Raw genomic sequence first — 18739 nt, 5'->3', positions numbered from 1 at the left:
ATGGATTAAGGAGTGCCTTATACCTATATACCTGCTGTAAATTACAAACCCACAAAATAAATACACCACATGTGCTTCTATTGCTGCAATCATCAACTGTTCCTCTTCCACCAACATAATTTGTTTGCTTAAAGGAATACTCATACGTTTTTAGCAAATAGGCCGTTTGATCCACTTCCTGTGGTGCAATGAAGTGACTGATATCACATGTGGTTCCATGTGTGACTTAAAGGTGAAACTCCTGTTGGTTGTCATGCTCCACCCAACAAATGTAAGGCTTTGTCTTTGAAAGGTAATGGCGCAACCTACATCTGAATATTGTCAAGCCCTTTTCAGGTCTCAGTGACTTGTTCTGTTCTGTTGTGTAGAGGTGAACCGGCATCGTACACATTTAAACATTTTGCCGCCGGGGCCGGCAGATTTTCTGTCCTACTGTTGCTCCGAGGCCCTCCGTGGGCGCTTGTGGTGACCCAGGATGCTCAAAGCTGTGGGGGCTGTTGACAGGGTGGGCCAGTCTCCCACAGGGGAGGTCAAGTCATTTCCTGCTTTGAGAGACCTCCGTCCCTCACAGCTGTCAGTGCAGTCAGAAGCCCACCTCCCACATCTGTAACCCCCCCTCCTCCTCCTCCTCCTGCTGCTGCTTTTTTCAAAGATGTGATGGATTACTCTCAAAAGAACTCCCTCACGCTGCTGCAAAACTGAAGATGGATCATCAAAGCTCGACTGACATCAAGGCCTTCTGTTTATGATTTTTTCTTTAATGAGCTCAATTCGATCAAAGACAAGAATCACCAAGGCTAAATGATTTAGCTGAATCGGCTGAGACAGTTTCAAAATGCTGTGAACAGAAATGAGAAATATCTCAGAAGATAAATGTCGGCCCACCATTTAACAATGTCTCAAGCTGGAATAGGAAAAAAAAGTAAGTAGGTGTTAACAAACGTGTTCTATGGTAAATACATTTGTGTAGGTTGATGTGCTGACATGGTGACACAGGGAATTCTCTTATAGAGGAACCAGCTGTGTACAAACATGTAATAGTAATTAGAGCCCCGTTACAGACTGCAGACAGACGAGCCTGCTGCTGTTTTCAAAGTCACGGTCCACCAGTCTTATGTTTGAGTTTCATATTCCTGTTATTTGTCACTCATCCTGTTAGAGGTTGTGACGTCTAATGAGACGTGTATCACATACGTTTATTAGATGTAAACTTTTAAGAGACTATTATGGAAATATGTCTCAGTTATAGCTGTTACATGTGTAACAAGTTCAAATTTGTGTCCATTAAAAGAAGCGTTCTTGAGTAGATGAGTAAACTCTGTAATAGAGCACCAGAGCTGAAACAAGGGGCATCGTCATCCAACTCTGGAATGACGTTGCACCAATTGTGTAAAACCAGAGAGTATTTCTCATGAAAGACAGTAAATTGAACTTCTTAGCTACCGCCCACTACTTCCTTCAGCCTGAAGTGTAACAGTCATGTTTGATGTAATTTTTTAGACTGCCAGAGAGTAATGTCGCTACATCGCTTTTATGAACTAGGGATAAATAGGTTTAGAAAAGTCCTGAATGAGTACCATTCATTCAGACTTCTATCACTGCTGTTGGCAGAGTTTTGTGTGATTTGAAAAACACACCCTTCTTTTAATCTTCTTTAACTTAATGGATCTGCGGTTGGGTCTGAGAAGTCGGAGGCGTCAGGGAGGAATCGGGTTCCTCAAATGTCTGAGTGGGCTTCGCATCGTGGCCTTTGACCTCATCCTGTGAGGAGACAGCTCAGTTATCAAAGAACCAACAGCCACCTGGAGGAAGAGGAGGATGGGCTGAAGAATGATGTTTGTGCTGCCTTTTGATCATTGGGTCGTTCAGGAACTGCGCTGACGCCCAAAAGGAAATACTCTCTGTGAAAGAAAGCTATTCTGATCAGATGTTAGATTGATTGGTACAAATTACACAAATAGCACTACAGGCCACTAGTGTGCCCTGTGAATGAAATGTAGCTACAAGCAAATTAATGGATTAGAGGCGGAAAACACACACACATACAAACACACATCTTTATCTGTAGTGGTGCTATCCTTATAAAAGGACAAGAAATACTTTTTTCCCCCAGGGCACCAATAGAGAACAACAAAACAGTGGGCAAAGAAGCGAGAGGAAGTGGCAAGGATTACAGTGATTTAAACCCTGTGACATCGGATTTCATGGTGACAGCTTCAATGAATGGCAGAGACTCGAGCATGAAAAGAGCGATTCTTTGCCCAGGATGCAGTATTGCAGGCCAGGGCAGCTTCCCTTCCCGTGATTTCAGGCCTCAATGTGGGCAGAGGGTCCACAGGCCCAGCAGGAGGCCTTCCACATCCCTGTGAAGATGATCTACAGCTCATTAAGAAATTCAGTTAAGTGAGGGTGAAGGAAGGAGAAAATAAACTGTGTATGGGCATTTTTTTATAATATCCTCAGTATCAACTCTCTCAGTAAAAAAAAAAATTGTTATTTGTTATCGCAAACACAAGGTTGCATCATTGTGTGACAGGAAGACACGATCAATATTTGCTTGTCTTCACAGTGGTCACAACCTGTTCCGAGGGCAAAGTCTTTTTGAACCACCACATGACAAACACGGTCACCTTTCTGGAGGGCAACGGAAAATAGCCAAGTTTGGTAGTATCGTTGTTCAACTGCTGATTATTTACCACGTCATGAACTCTATTGTGCAGAGTAGCGAGGGGGGAGTGGGGGGGCATCTGTGTTTTTACGATTTTTTTTCAGTATGATGTCTCTTAGTGTGCATTTCCTCACAACATAGCTCAGTCCTGAGGCATGACAAAGTCATTCTTTCTTTTTTTTTCCCTCACTTTATCTCTCCTCTCACTCCCACCTTCTTCCCTCTCTCACCTAACTTACTCCCGCTCCATCATTTCCTGTTGAGTCACCGGCAGAGCCAGACTGCACCATGTTTTACAGTTTACTGCTCCCTTCCTTGCTTTCCTCCTCCACTTCCCTGATCACAGATGCCCATGTGAGGGAGAGTAGCCCCCTGTGTGACATTATAATAGTCCTCCAGCAGATAAGTCCCAAAGAAGTCAAAGCAGACGTGGTAGTCTCTTCCTGGCAACACGACCGATTCATGCAGTAAATGACTCGGGGGGGATTACAGGATTATCAGCACTTCCACCTACAATGCCCACTGGGTTGATTTACCTCTTTGGAAAATGTTGTCTATATTGCTGCTGGCTATTTGAGGCGGTATCCTAGTTAAGTGTGAGGAAGTGATGCTGTGGTGAGGTAGGACGCTGCGTAAACGTAGGCAGTGCGTGTGTGTGTGAGGGTGGTTTGAGGGCAGGGCTCAGAGAAACGAAAGGGTTCTGTGGTGGACTGGTTGAGTCATTAAAAAATGCAGCTGCTGACTCAGTTTGCAAACTTGTCTCCAAGAGCACGTCGCCAGTCTATCTGGCATATTGTGTGTGTGTGTGTGTGTGTGTGTCTGATCTGTACTTGTCCAAACCTCTTAGGGAACACCTCCAGGGTGATTTTTCTTACTCTGAGAAAAAAAGACAAAAAAGTAGACAGGTGTTAACATTATTTATTTAGCTTTCAATCTGTCAAACACTATATGCTTGTGGCTTGTTCAGAAATCGCTCAAAGAAATGACCAAACAGATTAAATCAAATGGAAAATGAGGGCTTTGCCTGAAGGAGTGCCGTAATCCCATCCTGGCAGCAGGTCAAAGTTTTTCTGTGATTCAATCATTTCGTCATGTGTTCAGCTTTCTTTACACACCCTTCTTACCACAGTAGTCTTGTAACTGTGTCAGTCCAACCATCAACACAACGTGATCCATCTGGGAGTATGGACTCTGGGACACACTCCAGAATTAGTCATCCTGGATGTGTTGCAAGGTCCAAAAATTGTGTGCTGTTGTTGACATTATTACGTTCAGAGGGTAATTAAGAGGGACACCTCCCTCCGTGATGGAATGCGATTTCCTGATAAAATTGTGGAGCTGTTTTACCGGAGTGTGATACAACAGAGTAATTACCTGTTCACCAGTACTTACTTGTTTGAATTACATTACAATAAAACTGATGTTTGTAAAAAAAGATATAGAAAGTAAAGAACACGATGATGGCCAGAACAAGAAGCATTAGTTGCTTCTAAAAAAGTTACCTGCAGGCATTATCTGCTTCAGCAAGTTTAGACCTGCAACCCAGTCCCCACATGGGAGCTAACAACTGAATCTATGGGGAAACGTAATTCTTTTTCCGGATATTGTCTGCTGAAACAAATTCAGAGCATCCTCCACGAAATGTTTAAATGCCAACTTTAACAATGATAGTCCTAAACACCATCACCTGGTGAGCTGCTCCTGGTCAATAACGAAGCTGTGGCGGTTTTACCTAATGATAACTAACGTTCTGTTAAACTGCCACCATATCTAGGATACACATTACTCCTGGTTACGAAATGCTATTTAATTTAAAGTGAATTAATAATGATTTTTATGTAATATATTTAATTAATTGAGACTATCGTAATGTATTACGATAGTCTATTAACTAATGTAACGTTAACGTCTCAGCACATTCCACAGCAGACTGTTTGACGTTGATTACTTCAGCTAGCTTGGAATTTAAAGTAAAAGCCACTAACGTTATACTGAGTGCAATCAGTAGCTGCACCTCACCGCTAGCTACATTAAAGTTGTTAGTTTACCTACCCAACATATACGGTAAATAAGAACGTATTTAACCTACACATGCGTACATTATAAGGAACCGAAATCAATTTTCATTAGGTTAATTAGCTAGCTAGCTAAGAAGTGCTAACGCTAGTTTTGTATTGTTTAACGTAGCTAGCTACCATTTTAACACAAGCATTTGTGGTAATACGCGAGTATATTTTTCGAATCAATGTAGCATAATTTATTTTAACCAATATTTCTTAACGTAAGGCTAATATTAACTAGTATTTTTGAACCTAGCTAAACTATATTATGCTAACGTTAGTATACAATGGCCCGTTGTACTGTCATTGTTCAAGAGGTTAGAGCTTTAACGTGATGTTTCTTCTTCAGACTGTTACGTAGTTAATTCAGCATGAATCGGCGATCATTTGTTGCCAGGAGGCACTTGCTTGTGGACTTTTGTAAGTTATGCAGTTCGTTTTTTGATTAAACAGTGACGATGGTTGTGAAGTGGGACATAGCTAACATTACAGAATATATTAATGCAGCTGAAACAGACTTGATCAAATTGAAGCTTCAGCATCGCAGAGCAGAGGGAGCCAAGCGGGCACATCGTGAAGAGACACAAGGCCTCCTCTGCAGACAGAAGTAAGTGGCTTCCTTATCTAAATAATTGCTCATGTAGCTTTTAAAGGCATCTTCAGTTCTATGTTTTCATGTTTGCCTGAGGCATAACTTGTTTGTATCCTCTTTAAGCTTCACATATTTGTCCAAACACTGTGTGTATTTAACGTTATGTGTTTGTGTGTCTGTGATCAGACGAGACATCAACAGGCTCCAGTATGAACAAGAAGAGCTGTTAAGCAGAGTCCCTCAGAGTTGTTTTAGCCGCTGGACTGATGCTAGTGTTGTTCAAGACCTCACTGCCATGTTGGCCTGTAGAGACAGAATAGATGAAGAGCTGGAAGCAGAAAAAGGCCAAGTGGCTTCTTTGAAAGACCAGGTGAAGTGCCATGGACCATTGAGTGCAGCACAGTGAATTTATCTTGTTTTTCTTACCACAGGTGACCCTACCTGTTTGCTTTGTCTTCAGATTTTAAAATTGGAGAGGAGGTTGGCAGGACAGAAGACCGATGGGGGAACTACACACCACAGTATGAGCTTAATAAAAAACACCCGCTGGACAGAAAACAAACTGTACAGGGTTAGTGTTACACAGATAATCCACTTCACCAGGACATCACTGGTCCAACTCCGTGACACCTGTAACTATTAAACACAACCATTAATTACGTTAGGATTTTTATTCTAGGGTCGCAAATCCCTCAATACGATGATGACCAGGAATGGAGAGTTGAGGGAGGAGCTGCAGATACTGCAGGTGGAGAAGAAACAGTTTCTACAAGTTCAGTCTCATCTGGAAATGGTACGATTACTTAACATCAGTCAGATCTTAAATTCATATTTAGCTGCTGCTGCTACATCCGGCCAATATGTAGCAACTGGAGGAATACCAAGGAAGAGATGCCAGAATGATGCTTGAAGTAAAAGATTTTATATATATAAAACTACTGTACAACAGAAGATTGAACACCATTCCCAAAGCTAGAGAGTTTTGGGAATAGTGCCACACAAGACATGCCTGTTAATAGATGAGATGTTTTGATGTGGCATGGCTAGTGAAGGGGTATTAAAGGGATTCATATTTTGATAATGTAGACAGTTAATTGTATTATCTCATCCAGGAGCTGCATGAAATTCGCAAGAATATTTCTAACCTGAGGACTAAATGCACCGAAGCCTTCAATGCCAGGTAAATCATTCTGCAGCGCTCTGAATCTAGATAATTAGAGAGGTTAGAGTGCATTCTCATATTTGTACTCATCAGGCACAGTAAAGATGTGTTTATTTTCACAGTAACTAAAATGATCGTAAGAAAACAGTTGCACTCTCATTCAGCTGAGCATGCTAGCTGAGATTGATCAGCAACCTTCCTTAAATGTCTTAATATCTAATGGTGGACATCTTTAAGTGATAACAAACAAGAAATGTATGAGAGCAGCTGGGACACACTTGCATATGTCTGCTTAGATTTGTAAAGATAAAGTACATCCACTCTGTATAACTGTTTGTTTGTTACATATTCATGGCTACACCTAGTGTGAAGAACCAGGAAAGACAGAGGATGCTGATGGACCAGAATGCTAAGGATGTGGCTCATTACATCATAGAAAGGGACAACCTGTTTTGTTGCTGCAACTTTGAGGTTTTCCTCGGTATAAAGGCTATTGTACGCAACAACCAGGACACCGACCACAGAAAAGGTGACTATTATCCTCATGCTTTGAACACAATATTAGTTTAGGCACCTACTCTCCTGTGACCAAACTATGTCACACATTTGAAGGAGTCAGAATATTATTTTATAGTTTTTAGTTTCAGCTATCCGAGTACATCCTGATTTTCTCAGCTCTGTCTTTTCCACACAGTCATTAGGTGTAGAATTTTGAGATTTTTCTAGTCGTAAATCACAGACTGTTTTATACAACAAATCACTGTCACTCCCAGTGTTTTTGACAAACTGTATGCGTTTACTTCTAATCAAGTGAACTAGTGACACCTTGTGTTTGACAGGTGTTACTGCTTGACTAATTAATGGCTGACAGAGAGGACAAAAAGAGAAGGTTCTTCTGTTGTTCTGTATTTATTCTGAGAGAAAAACATTTTTGAACACACATATTTCATTCTTTTAATTTTATATTACAATATTACTGCAGTAAAGCCAAACTATGCATGTTTCTGTGATTTCAGTCCCGCTGAGCTTTTTTTTGCATGTTTAATAATTTTCTTTATCTAATCATTTTGAATCAATATTTCATTTTAAATCATACCTGCCTTAAGTAAGCTGGTACTTAATATGCTGTGGCTCTGTATACTAAGACTAATTTTCCAAAGAAAGGTGCTGTACATCATTCCTTATATACAGCAAGTCTGCCGCAGGATTCACCCATTGGCTATGACAGATGAATTGAGGACCTTGTGGCGCATGCATTTCCCACAGTGAAGCACAAGCAATTGGAGTCTAAGAAATTGGCACGGGGCGAGTTTGAGGACGCTGTCAAAAAGATCCTCACGGAGACTAAAGAAATGGACCTGAACAAACTGGTCAGGAACTTTATACAAAGTAAGTCCCTATTAATAACTACGGAGACGATGGAAGTTGTGCATTTTTTATCAGCAATGAGAATATGTTGTGATATATTTCCATTAGTGGAGGAGCAGAACTACACTTTGTTGAAATTTGTCAACTATCAGCACAGTGAAGCAGAGGCCATTCGAAGGCGGATCTCCCAGGTTGGTGTGTGCGTTGGAGAGAAAGGGAGAGGGATAAAGAAGGAGAAGATGTAACTGTGGCTGTACTTTCTGTTTTTCATTGTGTCTTGGACTGAAAGCTTTGCAATGAGAGAGAGATCTTTGTGGCTGAGGAGCAGCGGCAGAAGGAGCAGCATCACGATCTCCGAATGATAGTGTCCGTCAAGCAAGAGACAACTGAGCAAAATCTGGCAGCTTATCAACAGTGTGTTGAGGCCATTGAAAAGCTCCTGGACCGGCTCAAAGAAGGTACAGCAAAGGACCCCCACACAGTATATATAAAAGTAGAGTAAATAGTTTGTATCATGGTAGGCAATAAAAAATGTATCTACCACTGAAAGATAGAATATAGTCTTTTTTTTAATGTCTCACAACTACTTTTACCAGGTGTTGAGTCATTGCTTCGGATCAGCTGTGACTGCTCTGTGACTCGTGAACAGTCGGGCTCCTCTGATGGAGTCCAGGATGAAAACGTCGTTGAGTACCTGAGAAGAGCGGAGAACAGAGTCAATGAGCTTCTCACTTTGCAGTCCTTCATTCACTTCCAGGAAAACCTCAACCCGTGGGTGTGTGAACATGAAACACTTATAGAGACATTAGAGAGTGGAGAAACTGATGAAAATACCTGTTGCCACCAAATATTGATATACTCTCTCACCTCCAGGACATTGACAGTCTCCGTATGATTGCTGGGCAGCTCCTGGGAATGAGCTCACCAGCTGTCATCGTAACCACTGCTGCTGAGATTGCTTCACATGTGTAGGTGGTTTAAATAAAAAAAAATCTTGATAAGTGTGCAGGTCTAGACATGATGCTCAAAGATCAATGGTATAGTATAATCAGTCACAGGCAGAGTGTTGGCGATACCATAATCTTTAATAAACCTCTTTGTTAGCTTTTCTGCACTTATGAATTTACAATCTCTGTGAAGCCTCAGTGACGACCCAGACGTGGTGGAGTCGTTGCTGCTGGAAGAGAAGGTGCCGTTGAGCAGAGATGATCTCCTGATACTGCTCAAAAGGAGGGTGAGTATATCTGAAAAGATTTCTCAATTTTACCTAACCTAGCATGCTTTTTCATTAATATTCCCATGTTAAAGCTCTCATCCAATAGCTTATATTTCATAGCTTTATTATATGCTCTGGCAGACATTACAGAAATTAGTTGTTTTTTTACCATTTATTCATCAGATTCAGAGGAAAAAGAAGACGGAAAGACTGATCTGATGTTAACAGCCAATGCTCATTAGTGCCACTGGAAACAAGTTTGTGCTGAACTTTTACATTTTCTAGCAGCTATATTTTGTTGAATGCTTTTTTTAGTGAATGTTTAGATGGACATCATATGATGGGAAGCTTCAATGTAAGAGTTTTTCAAGAGGGAATAACCTGCTTGATTTTAACGAAGTGGGAGACCTAATGGTATATTTCTGTATATTGCATATTAATGTGCATTTGTTCACAGTCAAAAATGTTGGTTATTTAATGTATTCTCCCCATAGCTCAGTAGTAGTTGTTTTTTACATGTAAGCCTGAGCTGTTCATGATGTCCTGAGATATATTGTGCACAGGTCACAGTCACATGGTGTGTGGGATGACATTAAGAGCAAACAATGATTCAAAGACAATTTCAATAAACACAACTTTTTACTATAAATTATAGGAACACTTTACATAAACACTACTTAATCAAATGATAACAATATGACATGCTAAACAACAAATGATCAACTTCTTGGTTTGGCACTTACAAACTAACAAACACACTATTAAAATCCCTGAGGAATATAAAATAAACAATCAGCTTCATTGCACTCCATGATTTGGCCCTCATTTAAGTTGATTGGTATAAAGGGAGACATTACAGGTGAATAGGGTTAACTCAGATATAAACATGAAACTTACATTAGGACATTTATTATTTTTTTACAAGTTCTCTGAAATCCTTCTGTTAAAACCTTCACAATATAGATCGGAATGAAGTGGAGAATCCTGGCTTAGATTATTGTAAAATTCTATTCATTTTGCACACTACACTATGGGTAACAAAATTAACTAATTGATACCACCATGAAACTCCATAGTTGATTACTTACATTAAGATAGTTTTCTGAAAATTGATGTTTCAGTATGCAAATGAGGCATTTGTTTTGGTGAATTTAAGAGAAATCTACAGACAAAATCAGCAGTGTCGTAAATATTAACACCTATTGTTTGATTTTTTTCTTCCCACTAGTCTGAGAGCGTAAAGAGTCTTCCTGGGTGAACTTCTGCTAAGCTTCATTATAGTGTTTGATTTTTAAGGTTACATAATTTGAATGTGTTTTTCAGTCGTCTATCTTCGGGCAGCGTCACCACAGTACACCACCCTGCTCTCCAGTCGAGAACGCTCAGCTTCAAACACCAGCAAATGGCTCAGCAGTGTCTCCTCAGGACCCGAACGGATGTGGGACGGATCATTGTTCTGCACTCAAGAAAACACACACACACACACACACACACACACACACACACACACACACACACACACGGCAAATCAAAAATTAAACCGGAAGCTGTATCTTGACACAATAAAATAAAGTATTTAAAGCACTCACAGCCACAGCAGAAATAAAGGCCCCCATAAGGTGGTAGTCTGCTCCACCATGTCCACTCAAGCCAAAGTTCCGGGGGACATCACTGTGTGCCTTGTGCTTTGTGGATCTTTGGGTCAGAAAGTCAAACACGTGTACCTCATGGCCGTCACAGGACAGCTCCCCCTGTAGAGACACAGGTCATGATATGGGTAGTATTTAACCGATGCATCCATCTTTAAATGTGTAATACAGTGTGATTCTGTGATTCTGTTCGATATAACCAGGATACAGTAGTGTGACTGTGGGATTGTGCTTCTAACAGTTTGGAAGAGGCACTTTCAAAATAAAATGCTGTTTTTGTAATTTGGTGTGGAGGAAATTGACTGCACACACCTTTGGTCAAATTTCATGTAAATGACGATTGTAATAAAGTTTTTTTAAATCTGTTTCCTGCTAGCTTCCTTTTTGTAGCATTTCTTATTTCTTCAGTTTTAGCATTTCTTGTCCTTTTCCTTTTGGCAACGCAAATTCCTTCCAGTCCTACCTTGCTGCCACAGATTGTGGTTTTTCGCTTGCATATCTCCTCAGTGAACGCCACCATAGAAAAGGCTGCCGTCAGACCGCCTTCAAACTCCATGTTAACAACCTGGTAAAACCAAACAGATTAACGAGACAAGACTGTCTGAAAACAAAAATGATCCGACACTACAGTTGATTTTTGTTTTGTTTATGTTTGATACCACCATCCATATGGGTGTGTCACGTTTTATTTGAGCATCAACAAAGCTTAATGGGCCAGAGGAGGGTTGTACAGTACGTTGTGCCATGGAGAATAAGAACCTTAATATAATACCGGTGTTCTCTAACCTGGTTACTGCAGACATCATTGTCACATTCGTAGACACAGCGGCCATATGGTCCGGTCCTCAGGGCCTCAGTTACTGACTCGATGTCTGGGAGCGAGCTCGGACATATGACTGACACAGGCCAGCCAGAGTGACCCTAGTACACACATGAAGTACATATGAAATCATGTAGAGCAACTTCAGTATGATGTTCACAGATATTTAAGTGTAGTTGATAATTGTTTTAATAATGTGCTGAGATGTGAACCTGTTTCACTCTATCCAAGTAGATTTTAGATGCCGAGTATGGACAGTCTCCTTCTATTGAGCAATCCAGGCAGCGATTTCCAGCACCTGTTGGCTGACAAAAAAAATAGCAGTGTCATATTTCATATTCATGCGTATAGTTTATAACATTTCAGGTTGTTAAGTTCTTTTGATTAGGCGACATACTGTGAAGAGACCACAGACCTTGTTTTCTTTTCTAAAGTGACTGACGGATCCAAAAGATGACACTTTCACACACCTGCCGAGTACAAAAAGCAAAGTTAGTTATTATGAAAAACAGAAAACAACCTTGTCCACCTGAAAACACGGAGACGTTGGTCCAACTAGAGTGTTATCTTAATTCTGAGCATGAGACGAGTTTGGAGTTGATCATTGATGGTTGATGGCTCACCTGCGTGGTCCGGCCCAGTGATGTATTAGGTCGATGTCATGGCACGATTTAGCCAAGAGAGCAAAAGAGCTCTCTGCTTCATTCCTCCAGTTCCCTCGAACAAATGAGTGAGCAAAGTGATAGAACCCGACCTGGAAGAAGAGGGTGACGAGACTAATCTGTAACAGTTACGCCTTGATGTTAAAAAAAAGAAAGTGCTTTACTTACAGTAAAGAGATTACTGCAGTATTACAATACAGCAGCAATCACTGAAGACATGCCTGCTACTTAGTACACATTTCTAGTGTCTATTTGCATTATTACCGGCTCAAGGTGCTGAATGTGCATCACATCGCCTATGACTCCGGCATCTATAAGTTCCTAGAAACAAAAAAAAAAAAAAAAGGTAAATTCTTACTTTTAATTTTTTTTTCTGGAATTGAAACAATCAAAATGTGCTTCGCTCTCCTTATTAAAAATCAAATAAAAACTCAATTACAGGTTTACTTTTTAAGGTACCCAAATCGATGGCATTGAACCCAAAACTGTGACCCCTGCCTGGTAGAGAAAACTGTCAAATGTTTTCTTGAACAGAAAGTATGACAGAAAATGTTCACCTTTATCTTGCGGATGACTGGATCATACCGGAGAACATGACCCACGGATAGAATCACGTCGCTCTGAGTGCAAGCCTCCACAATTGCTGTGCAGTCTTCGGCAGTCGTCTGATGTCACATGATCACATTTGGGGCGTAAGGGAGGAATGAGAGTCACACAAATGTAATCATAGAAAGGAAAAGAGAGAGAAGGATGTTTTCGTATGTTGGAAACTGACAAAAAATAGTATTTTCCGAAGTTTGCGAGGTGCTTGAAAGAACTATAATTTGAAATGTGATGAAAAAAACCCAGCATGTACTATATAAAGAAATTATAAACTAACATGAAACAAATTACTTGAAAAATCAATCTGTAGGATAATTTCACAAATATCAATGTTAAAGTTACACTCTGTCTTATAACGGTTTATGTTTATTTACTAAACACTCACTGCCATTGGTTTCTCCAGCAGAATATGGTAGCCCTTCTTTGCAAAGGCCACCGCAGGTTCCTGGGGAACAAAAAATAGTTTAATAGATTAACTAGCCGAAGAAAAATGACAAAGTTAATAATTCAGACAGATAATGAGGTGGGTGCACACATGACTACAAATTGGGAGTTACACATAAATGTAGAATATATTAAGTACATTGTTTACCTTATGAAGGCGGTCTGGAGTACAAATTAACACTGCATCTGCAAACTTCTCTCTTTCAGCTATATTGTGCCAGTCTAGTTTTGAAAAATAAATAAATAAATCAATAATATAGTATGATGCAGATATTTGTAAACAGTTCAATGCATTGTTTACATTTGATGCTCACCTTCAAATATGTTTTCATCTAGAATTTTGTGTTTCTGTTGAAGTTTAGTGCGAGCAAATTTCCTTGGATCAGCTACTCCAACAACCTGAAATAAGGAAGCTGACAACTTAAATAATACAGATAATTTATTTTAGTAAAGTAGCAATACAACAGAGGAAATCCAAGTAAAATTCCTGTATTGAATTACAAAAACAAAACCATTATGATCCAAATCTATATGATATATATTGTTACATAACACATGGATTTGATTATCTACTTGTACTGTGATGTAAACTTTTATATTATATATGTTTCTGACATCAGTTATCTCATCTTGGATCATTTGGCTCATAGGGACTTTATGGTGTCATATATTTTTATCAGTACAGAACACAATCCACAAGAATGACTGATTGCCTGACTCCTTGTTGACAAGATCAGGCTGCAGGGCAAACTCTCCTCTACTGACCTGAACGCGTTCAGGGTGGATGGACGCAAAATGGGAGTAGATCTCTCCTCGACAGCCAGCTCCCACCACGATCACACGGACGGGGGAAGTCATTATGGCACCCTGTGAACGTTAACACTAAATCACAGCTTGTAGACGAACTTCCTACAATGCCTGAGCTATTAAACACTCATCATTAGACACAGTCTACAATGGGACACCATACTTCCTATGATCTGTTTTTATTTTTATTTATTTATTTCATCTAGTTATCTCGATACAGCGTGAATTAGCCATCATTTGAAGGTGAACTAAATTAACAATTTAAACACATCTGTACCCTTTTCAAATGCGCTGTTTAACAGATACAGCATATGAACACAGGTTAGCTCATTAAAACAGTGTTTCTGGTAAATAATATTTATCAGTTCATGACATGGTTGTGTGTACCTGTTTTGTCCCATACAGCTGTCAAAACCTTCTGTCTGTCTTCCGCGTTGGTCCAATTTGGTCTGAAGACCACTACAAACTGTCCAGCTCAGTTCAGCTCTAGGTTTCACTACAACAGCGGAGTTCACTTCTTCGAATAAACAAAGCAAACCGCTAAGCAGTCCCTAAGTACCGCAGCGCACCCTAGAGGGTGCACGAGGCCCTGCTGCATTTACGGGCATGGCTGCTCGTAAACTATTATTCCCTCGTAGCTTGTTACAATGTTAAAGAGAACAAAAATGCACCTCAATTTAGAACTCACACGCCTGTAGGTTAGTGTTAGTCATTTATTTAATATATGGAAGTGCCAGGCAGCTGGAGTTTTTGTTTTAAAGATTATTTAAAACAAAAAGCAGAGACGTCGATATCACATGAGGTCGCATTTGAGTCATTAAGGTCACAGCAGTCATGTGACAGTCGACAGCGATGTAACTTTAGGCTTGGTGGTCTTAAACATCTGTGTTTGCTTTCCAAACATTGCTCCGTTCAAAGAGGATATTTAATAATTTTGTCAACAAGCAGGACAACTAAAATGTTAGGTACATTTTCGTAGTATTACTATCTAGTTACAGTCTATGATTACTATTTTTTTGTCTTAAGCTATGTTCTTCGTGTGTTGATGACAGATTGTTAAGCATATTATGTTCACTTATCACAATGAGCAGTTAGCAGAAAACGCATAAAGGGGTTTAAACACTACTAAATCTCTATTAACGTTATTCGTTACCTGTTTGCTATACAGCTGTTTAAATAATTACGCTAGCTGTTGACACAGCTCAATTAAAAAAGTTGTTTGTTCAACAAACAACAGGTGACAAACTTGTTTAGACTTTGAATACACACCAAACCATATCAAATGTAACTTCGGGAATCTTCGGCCATTTCCGTCAGACCCGATCCACACGTACAGAAAGGGTCACGTGACGCGTTTGGCTCTACAGCATGAGCTCAGCTTTCTGCTGCTCGGTAACGCTAGCTTCAAATATTCCTAATGCTAGCTAGCTAGCTCGTGATTCAGCTATTTTAACAACATCGGAGTTACAAAATAAGCGTCCCTTTACAACGCAGTACTTTGTAGAAGACTAGCATTGGAGCTATTTAGCACAGGATCGCGCTTTTGGTCATATTTGTACATTTCCTCTGCGCTAGCTAGCCACGGTTAGCACGTTAGCTCTCGTTAACGTCAACATGAATATAGATAACGTTAATCAGTCTGTCACAACTGGAGTGTCCTCCACGACGTCCTCAACTTCGAGTAACTGTATCGCTAATGATAACGCAGCTACCAACGTCAGCAGCATCCCTTCAGTCACGAGTAATGGTAACGTTCACTGGTTATATGACTTACTAATGTTCATGTTGCTGTGATCACTACTTATATTAATTAAAGGTAGGATAGCTAGTTTATGTCTACTGATGATGAATGGTTTGTGTTCCTATCACAATATAGTGTGCAAGAACGTGATGCATCATCACGTGTGAACTTCTTTTTTTTTCCTGCAACACCTGTTTTCAAACGGGGCTTGGACTTTGAGCAACCTTTCTTTAGGCAAAACTGCTAAACACCTTTTCCTAGAAAGGAAAACTGTAACAATCATTATTTGTGAACTGTGCAAGATAGGAAAACATTTTATTTTTGTATTTCAGCTTCAGCCTCAGCGGCCATAGTGACACCATCAGCAGACTCGTCTGTCTCCAACGGCGTCTACGTTCCTGGTGGTATCACCAATGGAGATGTGAAGCCGGCCTTCTCCACCACGCCGCTGGCAGATTTCCTCATGCAGCTGGAAGAGTACACTCCCACAGTAAGTCCAGTGGTGTCAGTCAGATTTACTATATGCTGCATTCACAAAAAGGGACATATTGACATGTTGCATATGTTCCAAGTTATTAACTACTGAATTCTGGCTAATGTTGGAAACACCTGGCAAGTTTGCCTACCCTGCCAGCCACATTAGTTGATCACATCACCAAATCAAATGGAAATTCATTACAAAAAAAATATTTCTGGATAAAGTATCCAGATGGGTACAGTTTTTTGCTTATCCAGTGGATTAAATAGCTGAAAAAGCAAGGCACACAATAATGTTGATGCAATCCTATAAATCCTGTATTGCCATAAAGCAGCACTGCTGAATAATTTCTGTTGGTACAAATAATAAAGTTATAGTAAAATAGCCGACAACGTTCAATTGACATTCATGGAAACTTCATATTCCCCTTCCCTTAGTGATCATTAGATTATTATTTTTTTTCAGATTCCTGATGCAGTAACAGGGTACTACCTCAACCGGGCTGGCTTTGAGGCTTCTGACCCAAGAATGTAAGTGAAACAACAATGACTCTTTGAAGTGTAGACCACCTTCAAGCTTCAGTGTGAGGGTCTCCACCCGATACCTCGTGGAACCAAAGGACCCAAATGAAAGTGCTGTTATTAGACTTACAGGACAGGCACAAAGGGAGTGCTTTGAAAGCACCATATATTATTACATTTAACAGTCTATTTAACTTTTAAATTGACTTGTTGGGGGTTAAATAATCTGGAACTGATTACTTGCGTAAATGCTTCAATTATGAATCATGTATAAGCTAACAGGCTGTGCACTTTCGAAGTAGAGATCCTCACAGTGACATATTTTAAGGATTCATTTGTTATGAAAAGGATGTTAAACGGCGCAATTCAGAGAGTGGTTGGATTGCTTGGCTTTTCTTAAAAATTCTAACTATATTAATGTAAAACGTATAACACAACAATCATTTAAATACACATGTATAGCATTTCATCTACCACACAGTCTTAAACAGGAGGCTGTAACTCTTTCTTGTATGTTAAATCAATAACTTTGGACAAGCTGTTTTGTATGTTTCCTTTATGCTTTTAATGATTTGCAAAAAAAACGTAACATCATATGATGTGCTTCAGTAGTTTTGGATAAACGGTTTTAATAATTACACGTGATGACTACAGTGTTGTCTGTATGTAGCTCAGCAGCTTTCAGTAAAGTAATATAGTTGGTAAAGTTTGATTAGCTGAGTGATAATGTAAACATTTTTACAAACTAAGAGAAATCTGACTCGTAGGATTGACTGCCATGCCTGTCTGACTTTCATCAAATGGAGTTCGGTGCAGTTGTATGCCGTATACATCAGTATTGCTACTAATCTTCATTGGCATGTCTGAGCAGAAAGTACAGACTTTTAAGCCTAGTGGACCATTTATTGTGACCTTTTATTATCGTTGCTGTAATGATTTGTTGGAAGAGAAAAGTGAAAATGAGGATGATGGAACTCTGTTATCTGACTTATTTGTTTGTTTTCCCATGAAAGAGAGACACATGCTGGCTATGTACAGACAGTGAAAACCACAATTATTTTCTTTTTCTAATTTCTTTAGAATCCGTCTGATCTCCCTCGCTTCTCAGAAGTTTATCTCGGACATTGCCAATGATGCGCTGCAGTACTGTAAAATGAAGGGCACTGCCTCAGGAAGCTCAAGGAGTAAAACAAAGGTCAGTGTTTATCTCAGCCTAACATGTGCTTTAAATGTTATGCCTACATACACTATTTTGTAACATTTTGAGTGTTGTAAGAGAGGTAGCTGTCAACCTATACCAAGCTCTGCTCATGTTCTTCCTGATGGTTACTGGTTTTGTATTCTTTCTTTTTCCCTTTCTATAGGATAAGAAGTACACTCTGACGATGGAGGACCTGACTCCTGCCCTCTCAGAATATGGCGTCAATGTCAAGAAACCATATTACTTTACATAGAACTGCCTTTCTTTAAAGGCTTTTTGCTTTTGCTAGTTTTGTGTCCCCGCTGACCCACTAGAGTCTGTCAACACCTTTATTGCTAAATGTTTTTTGTTTTGATCATGGTGCTTTAGTACAGCTTTGACAAATCGTTGTAGTCACTTTGCCATTTGTTATTTTTTGTGGAGCCACCTTTGCGTTGTTAAATTGTATAATTAAGTTTTATTGTGAAAATAAAACCCTTACAAAAAACCTTTTGTGTGAGATGTTTCATTTGTCCAATGCAAGTAGAAGTGCTAAACATTTTGACATACTGTAGGAGTAAAGGCTCTTGTTTATCAATCTTATTGTTCAAAAGTAAAATGCTGCTCAATTCAAATGTATTATAATTACTTACTAGAAATGTGTGACTGGAAACATTGTTTTAGGATGTTTATTTTTTTGAAATTGCAATAGAAAGAGCATAATGTAAAGTCTATTAATAGTTTTGCTGATTAACTGTCCTGTTGACC

The 18739-nt window shown here is 39.6% G+C and overlaps 3 protein-coding genes across 4 annotated transcripts; 2 read left to right on the top strand and 1 right to left on the bottom strand.

The window, feature by feature from the left end:
* Positions 1-4798: 4798 nt before the first annotated feature.
* Positions 4799-10588, top strand: LOC137889614 (outer dynein arm-docking complex subunit 1-like). Of its 2 annotated transcripts, XM_068733548.1 has the most exons (15): positions 4799-5148; positions 5236-5335; positions 5507-5690; positions 5781-5891; positions 6000-6113; positions 6433-6500; positions 6848-7011; positions 7749-7871; positions 7959-8041; positions 8140-8308; positions 8447-8625; positions 8724-8818; positions 8991-9084; positions 9250-9323; positions 10390-10588. In XM_068733548.1, exons 1-14 carry the CDS (start codon positions 5100-5102, stop codon positions 9283-9285), a joined length of 1569 nt encoding a protein of 522 aa, XP_068589649.1. In that variant the 5' UTR covers positions 4799-5099; the 3' UTR covers positions 9286-9323; positions 10390-10588. The 2 variants fall into 2 exon arrangements, with proteins under 2 accessions (XP_068589649.1, XP_068589650.1); XM_068733549.1 differs by having other exon boundaries at positions 4799-5335.
* Positions 9687-14558, bottom strand: zgc:154075 (uncharacterized protein LOC556929 homolog). The gene is made up of 14 exons (XM_068733550.1): positions 14439-14558; positions 14010-14111; positions 13559-13643; positions 13393-13466; positions 13186-13245; positions 12755-12862; positions 12462-12518; positions 12159-12289; positions 11951-12005; positions 11748-11840; positions 11502-11636; positions 11179-11280; positions 10656-10817; positions 9687-10522 (listed from the first exon to the last, which is right to left on the bottom strand). The coding sequence occupies exons 2-14, from the start codon at positions 14100-14102 to the stop codon at positions 10394-10396; spliced, it is 1284 nt and encodes a 427-aa protein (XP_068589651.1). The 5' UTR covers positions 14103-14111; positions 14439-14558; the 3' UTR covers positions 9687-10393.
* Positions 14559-15390: 832 nt separating this feature from the next.
* On the top strand, positions 15391-18480 carry taf10 (TAF10 RNA polymerase II, TATA box binding protein (TBP)-associated factor). Its single transcript, XM_068733728.1, has 5 exons — positions 15391-15798; positions 16125-16282; positions 16736-16800; positions 17872-17986; positions 18156-18480. The coding sequence occupies exons 1-5, from the start codon at positions 15666-15668 to the stop codon at positions 18243-18245; spliced, it is 561 nt and encodes a 186-aa protein (XP_068589829.1). The 5' UTR covers positions 15391-15665; the 3' UTR covers positions 18246-18480.
* Positions 18481-18739: the final 259 nt, after the last annotated feature.

The sequence above is a fragment of the Cebidichthys violaceus genome, unplaced genomic scaffold, assembly GCF_023349555.1.
Source record: "Cebidichthys violaceus isolate CVI_PGR_0920_01 unplaced genomic scaffold, fCebVio1.0.p SCAF_6, whole genome shotgun sequence".
NCBI classification, from domain to species: Eukaryota; Metazoa; Chordata; class Actinopteri; order Perciformes; family Stichaeidae; genus Cebidichthys; species Cebidichthys violaceus.
This window is presented reverse-complemented; position numbering and strand designations above follow the sequence as displayed.